Source organism: Montipora capricornis, chromosome 10 (genome assembly GCF_036669925.1).
Source record: "Montipora capricornis isolate CH-2021 chromosome 10, ASM3666992v2, whole genome shotgun sequence".
Classification (NCBI taxonomy): domain Eukaryota; kingdom Metazoa; phylum Cnidaria; class Anthozoa; order Scleractinia; family Acroporidae; genus Montipora; species Montipora capricornis.
Window position 1 is genome coordinate 32,299,978 of NC_090892.1, and position 15,000 is coordinate 32,314,977.

At 39.6% G+C, this 15,000-nt stretch overlaps 1 protein-coding gene across 1 annotated transcript in view; it reads right to left on the reverse strand.

Moving 5' to 3' along the window:
* LOC138018913 (RNA-binding protein NOB1-like) overlaps positions 1-11,719 on the reverse strand; it is a 24,884-nt gene extending 13,165 nt beyond the window's left edge. Inside the window, exons 1-3 of the mRNA XM_068865586.1 lie at positions 11,442-11,719; positions 4,308-4,441; positions 3,154-3,210 (exon numbers count right to left, since the gene is read on the reverse strand). Coding sequence (XP_068721687.1) covers positions 3,154-3,210; positions 4,308-4,441; positions 11,442-11,652 — 402 coding nt within the window. The 5' untranslated portion in view covers positions 11,653-11,719. The remainder of the gene's footprint in view (positions 1-3,153; positions 3,211-4,307; positions 4,442-11,441) is intronic.
* Positions 11,720-15,000: the final 3,281 nt, after the last annotated feature.

Sequence of the window (15,000 nt, forward strand, 5' to 3'; positions counted from 1 at the left end):
TGCTATATCACACAGAGTTCGACTTTCTTTGATTGCTTATTCATCTACGTCCCAGAAAAAATGGCTTCAGATACCCTGCATTATTAATTGATATTTTTATCCTTTAAAGGAAACATAATTTGGACTTGCTCTGCTGGGCCCGTTACGTCTCTATCTGTAGCATTTATTTCATTTGCCAAAAAAGTAGCTATAGATTTCTGCCAAATTTTTTCTCAGTTATTGCGGATATTGTTCTCATTGAATTTATAAAATAAAAAGTGGGGGTCACCGTGCTCGTTTAAGAGAAAAGGAGCTTTTATCTCGCTATCGAGCTTAGTTTGAGGGAAATCCCTTATGTTTTGTACGCGCGCGCGCTCATGTGCGCGTGCTGATGACGCAAAAATCGTGCGCAGTAGGAATGCGCAATGCTAAACCAGGGAATCACCTTAAAAGAAAAAAATTCTCAATTTGCCTAAATTTTACAACCAAAAAGATTTGTTTTCAGCTATCAAAGGCCACAACAGATGAGCAATTGAGAGCTGAACTGACATGTGATGAGGTGCTTGATGTGCTTGAAAAAGTGGGATATTCAGGCATTCCACAAAAGGAGACTGTTGCTGGAATTCAACCTGTTATACAGTAATGATCTTAGCTGTACTTCACTAGTAATAGACATGTGTTTCATTTACCTGACTTGTGCATAAAAACACTACTTTTCACTAAGCTTCTTAAAAAAGGAGACACTAATACTCTTAAATCACAATACTCTTAGGTCAATTTGCATGGAGTATTTATGTGTGGATGTTGTTGACGTTTTGCTGCGTGTAAATGCTTGCTATTTTGAAACCTGGTCCTGTGATTCTTTTCGCGTTTATGATAACGCAATCAGTGAAAAATAATGTTACAAATACAGTGAAATTTCAATTATTAATGATGACATTTTCCACACTTTTTCTAGCAACGAATTTGTTACGTTGCCTCGAATTTTTAGTTCGCATGTACTGTAGTATTTTCAATTTGCAGCACAACTTTTAATTTGAATGTACTATATTTAATTTGCAGGTAAATATTTTTAGTTTGCATGTGCAATTTTTAATTTGCATGTACTATATTTAATTTGCAGGAAATATATTTAGTTTGCATGTACTCTTTTTAATTTGCAGCAACATTTTTAATTTGCATGTGTGACCCTTTTGGGCCACCGTAGATAACTTTAAGCATACATGTCAATATTCACGAAACGAAATATAAATACATTTACATGTAGCATTTATGTGTGGATGTTGTTGACGTTTTGCTGTGTGTAAATGCATGCTATTTTGAAACCTGGTCCTCTGATTCTTTTCGCGCTTATGATAACGCAATCGGCGAAAAATAATTCCCTCCAAGCAATACAGTGTAGACTGACCGAATCACATTTTAACAACAGCAAAGTAAAACTTATAATAAAGCTGAACTACTGTAAACTAGACCCTCCGTGAGGGTACACTGGGTTGCCTGTGGTACGTGCACCGTTCCAGACAATTTCTTCAAGTTGGGGGGTCATTAAGACCATTTAAGGGGTCACCCAGAAGTCATACCAGCAGAGGCTCTTTGGCTCACAGGTTCTCACACGTTCGTACGAGGAAAAAAATCTGTCCTTGCGTAATATGTAGCTCTAACAGTGCACGATATTGTTTTGGTATTGTCTATCATTGTAGTGCCATGGTAGAAGCTTTGGGTAAATAGCCTGAGAAGACATGTGGTTACTAGCAAAGTACTGAACCCAGAAAGATTGAAGAAAATAAATGGGAAGTGAGAAACATTGGCTTCTGGGCTGACATGTTGATAAACTTCTTTTCACCACAAGTTTAAATTAAGCGTGCCCTCTGAGCATCTGACAGCTTTGTAATACTAACGTTTACTAAAGTTAAGCCCTCTCCGGCGGGATTAGTGTCTGGATGGGTGACCAAAAACATATACCCCTTCGTAAAACAGAAGCATTGGACCGAAAATACTATTAACGCTAACAAATGCGAACTTAGCAAGGTACGGATTTTGTTAGCTTGCTTTATGCAAAAAAAAATATTGATGCAAAAGTAAATAAATATTGATACACAGTTTTTAGAAAGAGCAGAAGGAAGTTTCAAGGACGGTTGCTCGAGAATAACATATTTACGACATGAAAACAACATTAATTTTGAACCGTGGATATAGAATATAAACAGCTACCATTTTATTTTGCCGTGACAGTTGTGGGCCACCGTACAGTTACGATCAGCGACAAACATTTTGGGAGACTTTGCTACGTTCAATTTTGTTATTGTACGTTTTGGCTGCACAAGTAAATCGCAAAATCGAAAGTGACATCACCGGAATTCAGCGGGCGCCGTGATTACTAGTAAGTTACCGAGGCATGTTTACTTGCCAAATAGTGAAGCATCTGTGTCAAATGCAAGATACCGGGTTTTCGTAAGTTTCTTTTTCTGTCAAGTGTTATAAAGTTTGACAATAAATGAGCGAATTCAAAACAAGTGGGCAGTTCAAAAAGGCAAACAAAAAATCGGGTATGATACTAAAATAGATAGGCGATGCGCTCATTCACAGGCGGTGAGCAGTGAAACTGAAACGGTACACGAAATGAAACAAATGCAAACATGCGTTGAGCCAGCCAAACGTGGTGATATTCAGAAGACAACCACATATGTGCCCTCGGATTTTTAGAGTAGCTTGGTGTAGCTAATATCTCCGAGCATTTACCCTCCCAACCATGATACACCATAGAAGACAGACCACAACACCGGGAACTACATGCCCTACTCTTTCAAACCAAGTCTTGATTATTCAACCATAGTGGACACTTGTCGCGAAAATGTTGAAACGAAAAGCTGAATAAAGTCTTCGGAAACCAGGAGGGCAATTAGACATGCAACATTTTCTTCGGGAAAAAGCCACGACAAATTGATGTACAACAGTGAATATTCTGCCCTCTTTTACACAAAACTCTGCGTGTAAAATTTTACACGCACTGTGAAGAATTTGCGTGTAATCATTCTCACATAGTTTCATGTATTTTTTCACTCGCGCGTAACGCGCGCGTGATTGCGCGAAATATGGCGGACATAATACGCACGTGTAATGCTGCTATTCCTGCGGCCAGTACAATGGCGTTAAAACGGTTGAAACAAAACCCACCTTTTCAACATAGAATCCAGGAACCACCTTTCCATTGAAACCCTGAGAGATGCCAACCTTCAGAGAGAGATCTCAAAATGTTGATAAAAAATAAATGACAGTAAATTATAATTATATACTTAATGACCACTCCCTGTAGGGGCTTTTCAGGGCCAATGAAACTGCTGCTTCAGCAGCTGTCATTCTCGAGGTCACAACATCTGACCAGAACTCAGAAGTATATTCAGATGAAGCTACGATCCTCGCAGTTATGAACGCAATTTTTAGCAACTACGTAGAGAAGCCTGAAAAATTCAGGACTTCGACGGGGTTTGAACTGGTGACCTTTCGATGCTGGTGGGAAAAGAATAGTGAAAATTAAACAAAAAGCTGGGCACTTATGGAGTCTGCCTAATTTGAATATCCAGACAGACTCCATACATGCCAAACTTTTTGTTTAATTTCCATTGTTCCTTTCTTTCACTATACAGGCTCCTTATCAACTATTGTTCTTTTACTACATTTATTTATTGCAATTTTCAATAATTTTGACTTGATAATGACGTTTAGCTACATGTAACATAAAAACGTTGTCGTTTTTTAACAAACCTGAAATTCGTCCAATTAGATTGCTACGATAAGCAATGCGACATGACATGACAAAAAACAAACGGTCGAAAAGCCTGTCGGTTGAAGGTGGGCCTTTAACTGTAAATTGAAGTTTGATCAACCCCTTCACACCTTAAGTGCCCCCCCTCCCCAATCAGCAAGCAAAATTATCGTCTGGCATTAGCCAGAGTAAAATCTACATGTGTAAAATCTACATGTGTAAGACATAGTTTTAGATTGGACCTATATGTTGTTAACCCATTCACATGTAAAGCCCCCCCCCCCACCTTCGGCAAGTAATATTGTCTGGCATTAGTTAGTCTCATTCTCAGATGGGGAAGACTCAGTTTATAAGTCACTGGTCGGGAAAAAGGGAATCACATGCCCACCCATGCAGAAATCTATTTCTCTTGGGATGTCAGGTGCTTTTCTCTTCCAATGCCAACCTCAAGTCTGAATATGTGATTCCCTTACCCAACCAATGCCTCGTAGAATCTTAATCAAACTTTACACTATTGGTAAGTCTCATTTAATTTTTCAATTACAATCTAGAACATGCAGCTGACCTGTTTAGATGGTGTAGTCCTTATGTGATCTGTTCCACAGTTTTCCTTCTCCAGCTGATAAGTAAGTGCTAGAATTCTCAAATCCACAGCAGAAAGAGTTTTGAAATCTCCAGTAAGTTTGGAAAATTCAGTCACTGCGAATCACAAAAATAACAATGATACATGTACCAGAGATGTATCCAGAGTGCATCATTGCATTCTGGGATGCACTTGTTTTTCTTTGGACACACAGAATATAGAACAAAAGGTCCAATTGGATGCAGAAAAAAAAAACGAATGTTTATGCAAATTACAAATGCCATTTCTCCCTATGGAGAAATGATTGAGTTCCTCAAATTTCAAGGTAAGCTGTTATTTTTTTTTTGGACTTTTTAGTCGAATGATTTCATTTTGCCAACAATTTATATGTCCAGCTTGAGGAGTTTGAAATCCCATGTGTTGCGTGACGTTATCTGGGCTGTTTTTTATGTGAGACAATTGGCGACACTTTCGATTTGCCAATGATACTTCAACATTTCAGTGAAAGTTCAGTTTGTTGCACACTTTCCAAGCGAATTTCAAGCTTTTGTTTGTTTATCATGAGTGAAATGACACATAACCCATCGGTGAAGTATGTAAAATTCTTATTTTGGGTGACCCTGTTGATATTAATTCCGGGCGCTCATGTGTCATCGTTTCAGTTCTTGTTTTGCACATAACTTGCTGTTTTGCAAATTATAAAACTTTTTCAGAGTTAGTGTTGAAAATAACGTGTTTGACACAAAACTTAAATGTAAATTCAATCCCTTGATTATTAACATTGGCCACAGCACGTCTTTTCTATGGATAACAGGTAACAGGTAATGGGTAACCCCTTACCTGTTACCCGTATCTAAAAGACCTGCCGCATTGTTGATTCGTTTACGATTACCGTTATGATTTGATTTAGCGCCTGGTGCCCTCATTTACATTTGACACCTCAAAGGAGGGCACTTATTCGAGACAGAGCGCTTGTTTATTTAATTTTTTGAGAAACAACCAAATGTTCAAAACAAAACTTTAATAAATATTAAAAATTACTAACAATAACAGAAACTGTAACAGTAACAAATTGTAGAAAGTTTGGTTACTTTTAAAGTGCCCCTGTGATAAAAAAAAAACCACTTCCTTTTTTCCTTCAGATTTTGAAAGTGTGTTTGCTTAACACCTGACTGGCAAAATTTTATCCAAAGGCCGTTTACTTTGAGTGTAAGGATTTCATGGTCCGCCATTACTCACCTTCAAAACTGACCGATTGGACCTCAGACGGTTGGATCCAGGGAAAAGTGACGTCAGAGGCTCACTAGCTTAAAATTTCAGTGTGTGAACGCAGCTTATTATATATGCAAAGCGTGAGTTTAAAAGTCTGAAAGCCCAAAACCCCCGTGCTGCATATTAATTCTGCCGCGTACACATGTATTGCATTCTTAAACTAGTGAGCCTTTGACGTCATTTTCTCCTCGATCCAGCTCTCTCAAGAACATAATGTTAGTAATGGCGGACCATTAAATAGGAAAATTACAGTTAAAATAAAGAGGTGTCTTTTTGAAATCAAGGCTTAAAACGTGGGTCACTTAGTGTTTTGTTAACATAGTTTTGAAATCCAAAGAAAAATATTGATTTTTTGGTCACAGGGGCACTTCAAAAGAATTGTTCATTTTAGCAGAAACAAATATCATATGTATGGTACGGTGAATGTTAATGAGTTATCTATTCGACGCCGATGACTTCCGTGTCACTTGCATCAATTATCAAGCTATCTGGTACAGCATCCTCAATGTTGGATTCTGTGATCACGTTGCAAGGATCCTTGTCACATGAATCGCTCATGGCTTGTTGAACAACCTTGAGCCATCCTTTGCAACGGTTAGTGCACAGCTCTTGAATGAATTGATAATTATTGTTTTGTCCAAGCCATCCCATGCCACAAGGATACACTAACTATCTGTCTCCGGAGTGGAGCACGCAAGTTTCCCGCTGCAGTGAAAAAGTGGGCTTCACCAGCCATACATTTCTCTGCTCTATAAGGCTTATTCCAAACCACGTCGTGTGCTTGAATGTAATTCGTTCAACCCCCTGGATGATTAAAGGATCTATCTTTGACATGCCTAGTTCACACTAAAGCCCGCCATGAGAACAAAGTACAGGTCAAAGTGACTGGATCAAGGAGAATGGAAAACGGAATTGTTGTTGTTGGCCAGAACGACCAGCAGAGGGCACTAAATCGAATCATTACGGTACTCTTTTGTTTGTATAATTTATTAAACCTCAAGTGTGACTTGCTAAAATAATTAAGCTCTTTTGCGAAAAATTGAGATTCAGTTTTGTTTTGCTTTTAGCTGTGGAAGCCTACATAATTATGTAGATCATACATTGTATCAACTGGAGCACACAGTTAGGCAGTGGAGGCAGTGTGGCCCAGTGGTTAGGGCGCTTGCCTTGAAATCCGGAGATGCCGGGTTCAAGATCGGCTCTAACCACTCGTTGAATTTGATCCTGGTAGTCCCTGGTTCAACTTCCCAGCTGCACTTGTAAATAGCCAACCGGTTTGCCTCCGGCCAGTTGGGATTCTTAACCGTTGTTGTTTCGTTCATTGTTTCATTGGCCCTGAAAAGCCCCCATAGGGAGCGGTCAATTAAGTATGTATTGTATTGTATTGTACAGTTCCTAAAGATGTTTTCAAATGTGATTTATGGAGCTTTGACATGCCCATACATGTACATACATGTATCAAGTTTGATCAATGAATCAACAGGCACACCAGTTTCAAAGAAATTGAGGGGAGGATAAGACTTCATTTCTGTGTAATTTAGAAATCTGAAAGGGTACTGCAGTAGCAATAATTAAGAAGAAACAGATCGAATATTAAATAATTATTCTTGAATATTAATTAGCTGGACCCCCAAAATTTTGCAATGGACCCCCAATTTTTTTCAAGAAGAGGTCCATAGGACCCCCAAATTTTAAAACTTGGATACTGTATTTACCCTTTTTTCCGATAAAACAGCTCCGAAATTGAGATGCGTATTATACACGTATAAATTAAGCTCTTTTGCGAAAAATTGAGATTCAGTTTTGTTTTGCTTTTAGCTGTGGAAGCCTACATAATTATGTAGATCATACATTGTATCAACTGGAGCACACAGTTAGGCAGTGGAGGCAGTGTGGCCCAGTGGTTAGGGCGCTTGCCTTGAAATCCGGAGATGCCGGGTTCAAGACCGGCTCTAACCACTCGTTGAATTTGATCCTGGTAGTCCCTGGTTCAACTTCCCAGCTGCACTTGTAAATAGCCAACCGGTTTGCCTCCGGCCAGTTGGGATTCTTAACCGTTGTTGTTTCGTTCATTGTTTCATTGGCCCTGAAAAGCCCCCATAGGGAGCAGTCAATTAAGTATGTATTGTATTGTATTGTACAGTTCCTAAAGACATTTTCAAATGTGATTTATGGAGCTTTGACATGCCCATACATGTACATACATGTATCAAGTTTGATCAATGAATCAACAGGCACACCAGTTTCAAAGAAATTGAGGGGAGGATGAGACTTCATTTCTGTGTAATTTAGAAATCTGAAAGGGTACTGCAGTAGCAATAATTAAGAAGAAACAGATCGAATATTAAATAATTATTCTTGAATATTAATTAGCTGGACCCCCAAAATTTTGCAATGGACCCCCAATTTTTTTCAAGAAGAGGTCCATAGGACCCCCAAATTTTAAAACTTGGATACTGTATTTACCCTTTTTTCGATAAAACAGCTCCGAAATTGAGATGTGTATTATACACGGAATCCTTTATTTTAGACGTGCATCCCTCATTAGCATATAAACAAAGACACCTTGGTTTTTGATTGAAAAGTAAAAGGCTTAACCAAGAGTTGAAAATTTAGATCCACCAATAAATTAACCTGCCTGTTTAAACAACTCTGGTTTAAATGAACAACATAGCCTTCACTTTTGAGTGATTCATTGAAACATCAAAATGGCCACGAAACTCACCGGAGTTTACACTGCTGGTCTGATAAATTACGAATTGTTAATTCACTGAAGATCATCGATTTCACAGTTATATTATAAAACTTTGCAAAGAACACAACTACCCACTACATGTTATTGGAAATATAAACAAAATGCCACTGATCTTCGACATGCAGCCGAACCGAACCATCAACATTACACCGCAGAGAAGATTGTCACGACGGGAATTTTGATTGAGTCGCATTTTGTCAAGTATGGAGTAATAAACAACCTTGATGATACACAAGACGGTCTTGTGGACGGCCATTAAGATGAATTTCTCAATGACGAATCTTGTGTAGGAGAACAGCTCGAGAGAACTGTTCAGTTGTGACTACGATTGAGAGTTTGCATGAAGGTTTCAGTTTCTAAACAATTTACATAGGCTTATTTACTTTTACTGTTGTAAGTAGCGGAAAAGATTGTCTTATCCAGAAAATGGATTTTTCTCACGCTAGTTTTGCATAAACAATTTCTCTGTTTTCTACTTGAACATTTTTTTTTCAAAATGCAGTCCAAAATTGGGGTGTGCATTATACACAGGCACGTATTATACACAGGTAAATACGGTACATCTCTAGGCGCTTTCCTTTTGTCAGAACTGGCTGGGCAGACCTGTCATTTTGCAAAGAAAATGCTACAATTTTAAGGAACACTGGCATGCTAGTCCCTTGCATTCTTCTGGAGGAGTATATATCGTCCTCCAAGGCTGTTAATTTGAAGGCGTTAGTTAATCCTTCCGAATGCCCCGTCTGGCCGGTCAGTTCTGTGAAATGGAAAGCACCCTCTGATGTATTGTACTGAAATAAATAAATATGGCTTGCATAAACGATTTACAACACAGGTGCCCCATGCTCAGTGTGAGCATGGCCGACACAAATATAACGATTTGTATGGGAATCCCGATAAAAAGCTCACGAAGATAATTATATAAAAAAATCTCAATTGAAAAGCCTAACCTTGTTGCCATTGTGGGTAGCTTTATTCCTGTGTGGTTATTTTCCAGATCCGACACAATTTGAGCCATTTTTCAATTTCTGGGTTGTCAACAGTTACAATAAAATCCCAAGACTGGAGACTAAATTCTCAGGAGCCACCAATTTGAGTCAAATAGTCCTAGATAAAATGTTCCCACGGTCACAATTCCACATCAGAATCAATTGACAAAGATTGAACTTTCATCTCAACCCGCCATCAACGCAATACATGTACAGTAGCAGTCCTGAGAGCAATGTCAGGCAGTAATATTGCAACAAAACAGCTTTCGAAAGATGCGCTTTATAACAAAAGTCGCCAGGGCTTCAACCATTGATAACAAACTGAGCCTTACCAGGGTGGCAGACTGTAGTTTGTCAAATGCAAATTTCTTTATTCCCCTGGGTCTCCCGACATGACTGCATTGTCACAGTCTTGGTGTCCAATCAAAGTCACACCTCTTGGAGTTGACAAACTTCAAAAAAAGCGAAGCCGGAAAGCGTTGAAAGATGCAACAATGAAAGCCATAGTGAACAAACTTTTGCACATTCATACCACTTTTATTAGTTAATAGGACTTCTTATTATATGGCTCTGTCTCAAGAGGACTGGGAACTACAAAATTCACGAATTTGATTGGCTAAAATCGATATTGACCGCGGTCTAGATTTTCCCATCTAGACCGGCATCTAGACCGGTAATGTTTTGCGGTGAAAAGATGCAAACTAAAATGCAAAAATATTGAGTATTTTTTTCTACCAATATTTATTTATGAAAGTGCCAAACAGCATGATGACAAAAGAGAGGATGACGAGCAAACTTTGACAGAATTAAGTTCAGCTCATTGCCGTTCGCAAGCAAAATGTCAGTGTGCAAAATGTTAATGTATAAACCAGTTACATTAAACGAATTAAATTGTTCTTGTTTGCCATATAATAAACATCTTATTAACCGAGCTTAGTCAGTCTGTATGGGAGAATCTTGACCTCGGTCGTGTTTACAGACCTCACTGCGTTCGGTCTGTACTCACGACCTCGGTCAAGATTCTCCCATACAGACCTCCTGCTCGGTTAATAAGAGCTAAGTACGAACTAGGCTGTTCACAATCGAAGCTGTATTTATCAAGCCTTGAAGGAATTAATATTAATTACATGCATGCAAATAAAATTTGTTCCCGCAGTTTGTCAACCGAAATTTTTTTTCTTCCCCTGGGTCTCCCAACATGACTGTTTTCTCTCAGATGCTAATAATTAAATTTCACTGGCTTCAGTAAGTCCAGCCACAAAATATTAGAAGCATGATATCCTACAAGAACAAAATTTATTTGAATGTTAATTCCTTGAAAGCTTGAGTCAATGCAGTGGCATTGGGAGATCCTGGGGAATAAAGAAATTGTGGTTGACAAACTACAGTCTGCCACCCTGGTAAGGCTCAGTTTGTTATCAACAGTAAAAGCCATGGCCACTTTGGTGATAAAGCGCATCTTTTGAAAGCTGTTTTTTGCAATATTACTACCTGATGTTGCTCGCAGAACTGCTATTGCATTGATGGTGGATTGAGATGAAAGTTCAATCTTTGCCAATTGATTCTCATGTGGAATTGTGACCGTGGGAAAATTTTATCCAGGAATATTTGACTCAAATTGGTGACTCCTGAGAATTAATTTTAGTTTTGGGCCTTGGGATTTTATTACAACCATTTGCAACCCAGAGAGGCATTTTAATTGAGACTTTTTTGCCTTCATATAATTATCTTCTTAAGCTTGTCGGGATTCCCACACAAATCCTTTTATTTTTGTCGGTCAATTCCTCACACTGTAATGAGCTTGGGCGCCTGTGTTTACAAGGATAATTTTCTTTCTTCTACCTATTATCTGCACATCACGTTCATCAAACTCACTTTATTGAGTTCTTTAAGAGGACAGGACTTGGGAAATCCCAGGAATTAGTGGCTGGGTACACTGTACGTATTCGATATTTTAGAGTTTAGCCGATTGTTTAATATTCTAACATCAATGTTCCTGGTACCCCTTGGAGATCGAATTTATAGTGGGTGACATAATTGGCCGAAAAGTCCAATGAACGATACATCAAAGGAATATCTTTGTAAGCTTCCTTTGTCGCTTACCAGCTTGAAGTGCCTCAACAGACGGCTGTTTGAAGTGAAGACTGTAAGGTAAAACCGACAGACGTCGCCGAGTTTCCTTGTCCCTGATCTCGTTTACAACTTCCTCAACTGTGTATACATTCTCACACATATTATGCATCGGTGTGTTTTTTAGAAAGGCAGCTGAATCTGCCACAATAAACTGCACTTTACCATGCGTTTCCTTTGCCATGTTTCTATCCGACTCTCCATACCTACTTCATGTATCTCTTATTATAGTGTATTTAAATTATGGCGGAGCTCATGCGCGCGAAGCGCGCCAGCGGAGCACCATTGGTAAGATTTTTGGGTTATGACGTGACGTACGCCCGCCCGCCCGTCCGTCCGCCCTTACAGACTTTCGAGGTGGGGAGGCAGGAGAGTCTGTTCAGGCTGCCTGTTCGGGCAAGAGTGTTCGGGCAATAGCGCTTTGCACTAATGACGTCATGATGACGTCATGAAATTGTAGACCCCCAAGTGATTCAGACAAAAAACAAGGGAAATGAGGCATAATATTCGCTTCATTCTCTTCCGTTTTAAGCGACGTCGACGGCGTTCTTGACTCTGTTCTCGAAAGAGAACCAGAACAATACATAATTGACCATAATTGAGGGGCTAGAACGGTGTTAAGTGTAGGGGGTTGAAATTGACGGGCAAACGTGACGACCTTTTTAAAGGAGTGAGGGACTGTATAAGGTCATGTAAACAGTGGAAGTGACCACGCCCTTGATCCGAGCATCGATAATGTTCGTTGGTCTGCGGCGAAAATACAAAAAAAGGTTCGATGTCGGAAGGAAATGGTACCATAGTGCAAATTCTGTTCTCTATTCTACTCTGTCGATAGGCTGCCATGTTGGACTGAGTTTCGATGGGCCTACGCTACTCCTGCTGTTCATGGGTTTTTCTTTGCGATATACTTCGTAGTATGAGGGGCGTGTTAAATATTTCTCTTAGATGTGGGTAATTTTCTATCAGTTGCCATTTCCTGGTGAGCGGAGTGGTATTTTGTGACAAAAGTCAGAATTGTGGTACATGTGCGTTTTCATCTCCTAGTGCATGACCTCTTTTTGTTGGAGAATTTCAGTTCAGAGAGATGACTTTTAACACTGCTCTCTGAGTATCCTTTATTTTTATGGCGTATTTCAAAGTCCCGTTCGTTTTTCAAAACTAGAATGTGAAAAATTTGTTATTCGAAGCGGTACGCGACTTTCCCTTTTATGAACCTCCTTGTTACTCCTGGTGGACATCAGGAACTTCTGCTGTGGGGTCTTTTGTAGAGCACAAATATATATTTTTCACAGTTAAGAATTCCCGCGTTCAATCGATTAGCCAAGGCTTACGATGTCTTACAATGGTTTTGGCAGCGGCATGAAGACTTTATCTCCTGATTCCTCCAACTCTTTGCGGGAGGGATTTCGACAATTTATGGTTTTTATCTAGATACCGTGAGTCCGATTTACATCAACAGTGTTTAGTACTAACCATTTTACCTCCTTTTTAGAAACCAACTCCGCAGATTTATAAAGTTTTCTTCTTTTTTCCTTCAATATAGCTTACCTGGCCCTCATACATTTCCTTTCAGAAGATCGAAATGTTTGTCTGAGTCTACGTGAGGGGCTCATGTGACAGTCTATTTTTGGTAATAGTGCAAAGCGCTATTTTCCTTGGCGGGAAATCGCGTGACAGCGTTGCATTTGGCAACGCACGTTTTTCTGGCTGGAAATCGCAATAGTGACGAGCAACGGGGTGAAAGTCGATACGGAGAAAAGCGAAAGAGCATGAGACAAGAGGGGACAAAATTTGAGACATTTATTCAAAGAAAGCCTCGAGAGAAGCCGAGGAAGGAGAAGAGGAGAAAATTTTAATGAAAATCACCGTAAAGCTAGGAGCGAGAGACAAAACACTTATTTACAACGGTTAGCTTTCAGGTCATTGTTGAATTTTATGAATCGCCTATTAATTAGTTTTTTCTTGTTAATTCAATCTGTGATTTACTTGATTATCACCATCCTATCCTATCCAGCTATCCTTTTTGGTATATCGCACAAGACGATTTCCTTTCCGTTACGTCATTCACCGATTAGTGTGGTACACGTTTTTGGTCAGTCGTTCTTAGTCCGTCTCGAGTTAAAATAGCCCTTGGCAAAATCAGGATCGGACCGGACCGGACCGGACCGGACCGGACTGGATCGGATCGGATCGGATCGTATTTACAAAACACGGACCGGATCAATAACAAAATTCCTGCCAAAAGTAGACGGTCACCAGACAACGTGCTGAAGTCGAACTCTGTGCCTTTCTCTCTTGTGTAGTCGTCTCCTCATCTATTGAGACTCGTCGAAATGTTTTTTTTTCCCAGAGTTGATTACAGATTCCGAAGCGGAAATATGAAAGATAAGATGTGACGAATTGACTGCGTGCGCGACGGTCTTCTTCTTCAAACATGAAAACTGACAACAAGTTTTTACTTTACCCCAGTCCCTGACAATTTCACAATAGCTTGATTTAACAACGGAAAGGGAGCGTCGGTTGACGAAAGGAGAGCCCTCCTTTCCCTTGGGCTTAACATTGATAGGTGCAGAATCCGTTTGATGATCTTGTCCATTTATGTTCTTCCATGCTTCTCTTTCATTTTGCAGTATTCCTTTTATGTTGTTCAACAGTTTTGAGTAGTTATTGACATGTTTCATTCTACGTTTTGGGCATTTTGCGAATCACGGAATTATATCATTTTGCGTGACATAGCCCCTTTAAAGAAGAAACGCGTGAGTTTCACTTAAGAGCGTTTCCAAAGCTCAAAATAGTAAAAGACCTCAAAATGGGACACGGCATTACAAAATAATTAAACGTGTGAACGTACGAGCCAAAGAGCCTTTTTGGGGTGCGTCGCTAAGGATGTAATGGTTAAGTAATTTGAGAGAATTTGGCATTATTTTGGTCAGTTTCCAACTTTTGTGAAGCAATGACCCCAAATATGACGTATACGTGCCACGCCCATGGTCACGTGACCAATAAAAGAAAATGAGAAAATATCTGCGGTACGCAGTTTAGCGGATATTTGCTTTCTGCACGTTCATATTCTAAATAGGCATTGTTTCCTTACCCCCTTTGCAATTGCGTTCTTGTGACGTAACGTGCACAAGCTTTAGTATATAAACTACATCATAATATTCGGTTCTTCGGTCCTCGAACGCGCAGAGTACTACACGCTACACAAGTTAATTTTTTGTTCTCCTTGCTACAGCACGATGTCAGAAGGTTCATCAAATACCGCCTCCAGCGCCTCTTCGCCCGACGAAGCAACTGCCAAGGCCATCGACGATTCCGTTAGAAACACCTTTCGCGGTTTGTCATCGGATATCACTCAAGTAATAGAGTCTCGTCTCATTCAGTTCGCCTCTGATTTTTCCGATTCCACTGCGTCATTTATGAAACACGCTGTCCAGAAAGCTAAGAAAGAGTCTTATACTTGTAAATCTAAAGGAAATGAGCAGCAGCTTGACCACGAATTGCAAGTTCTCGACAAAATTGAAGACGCTAC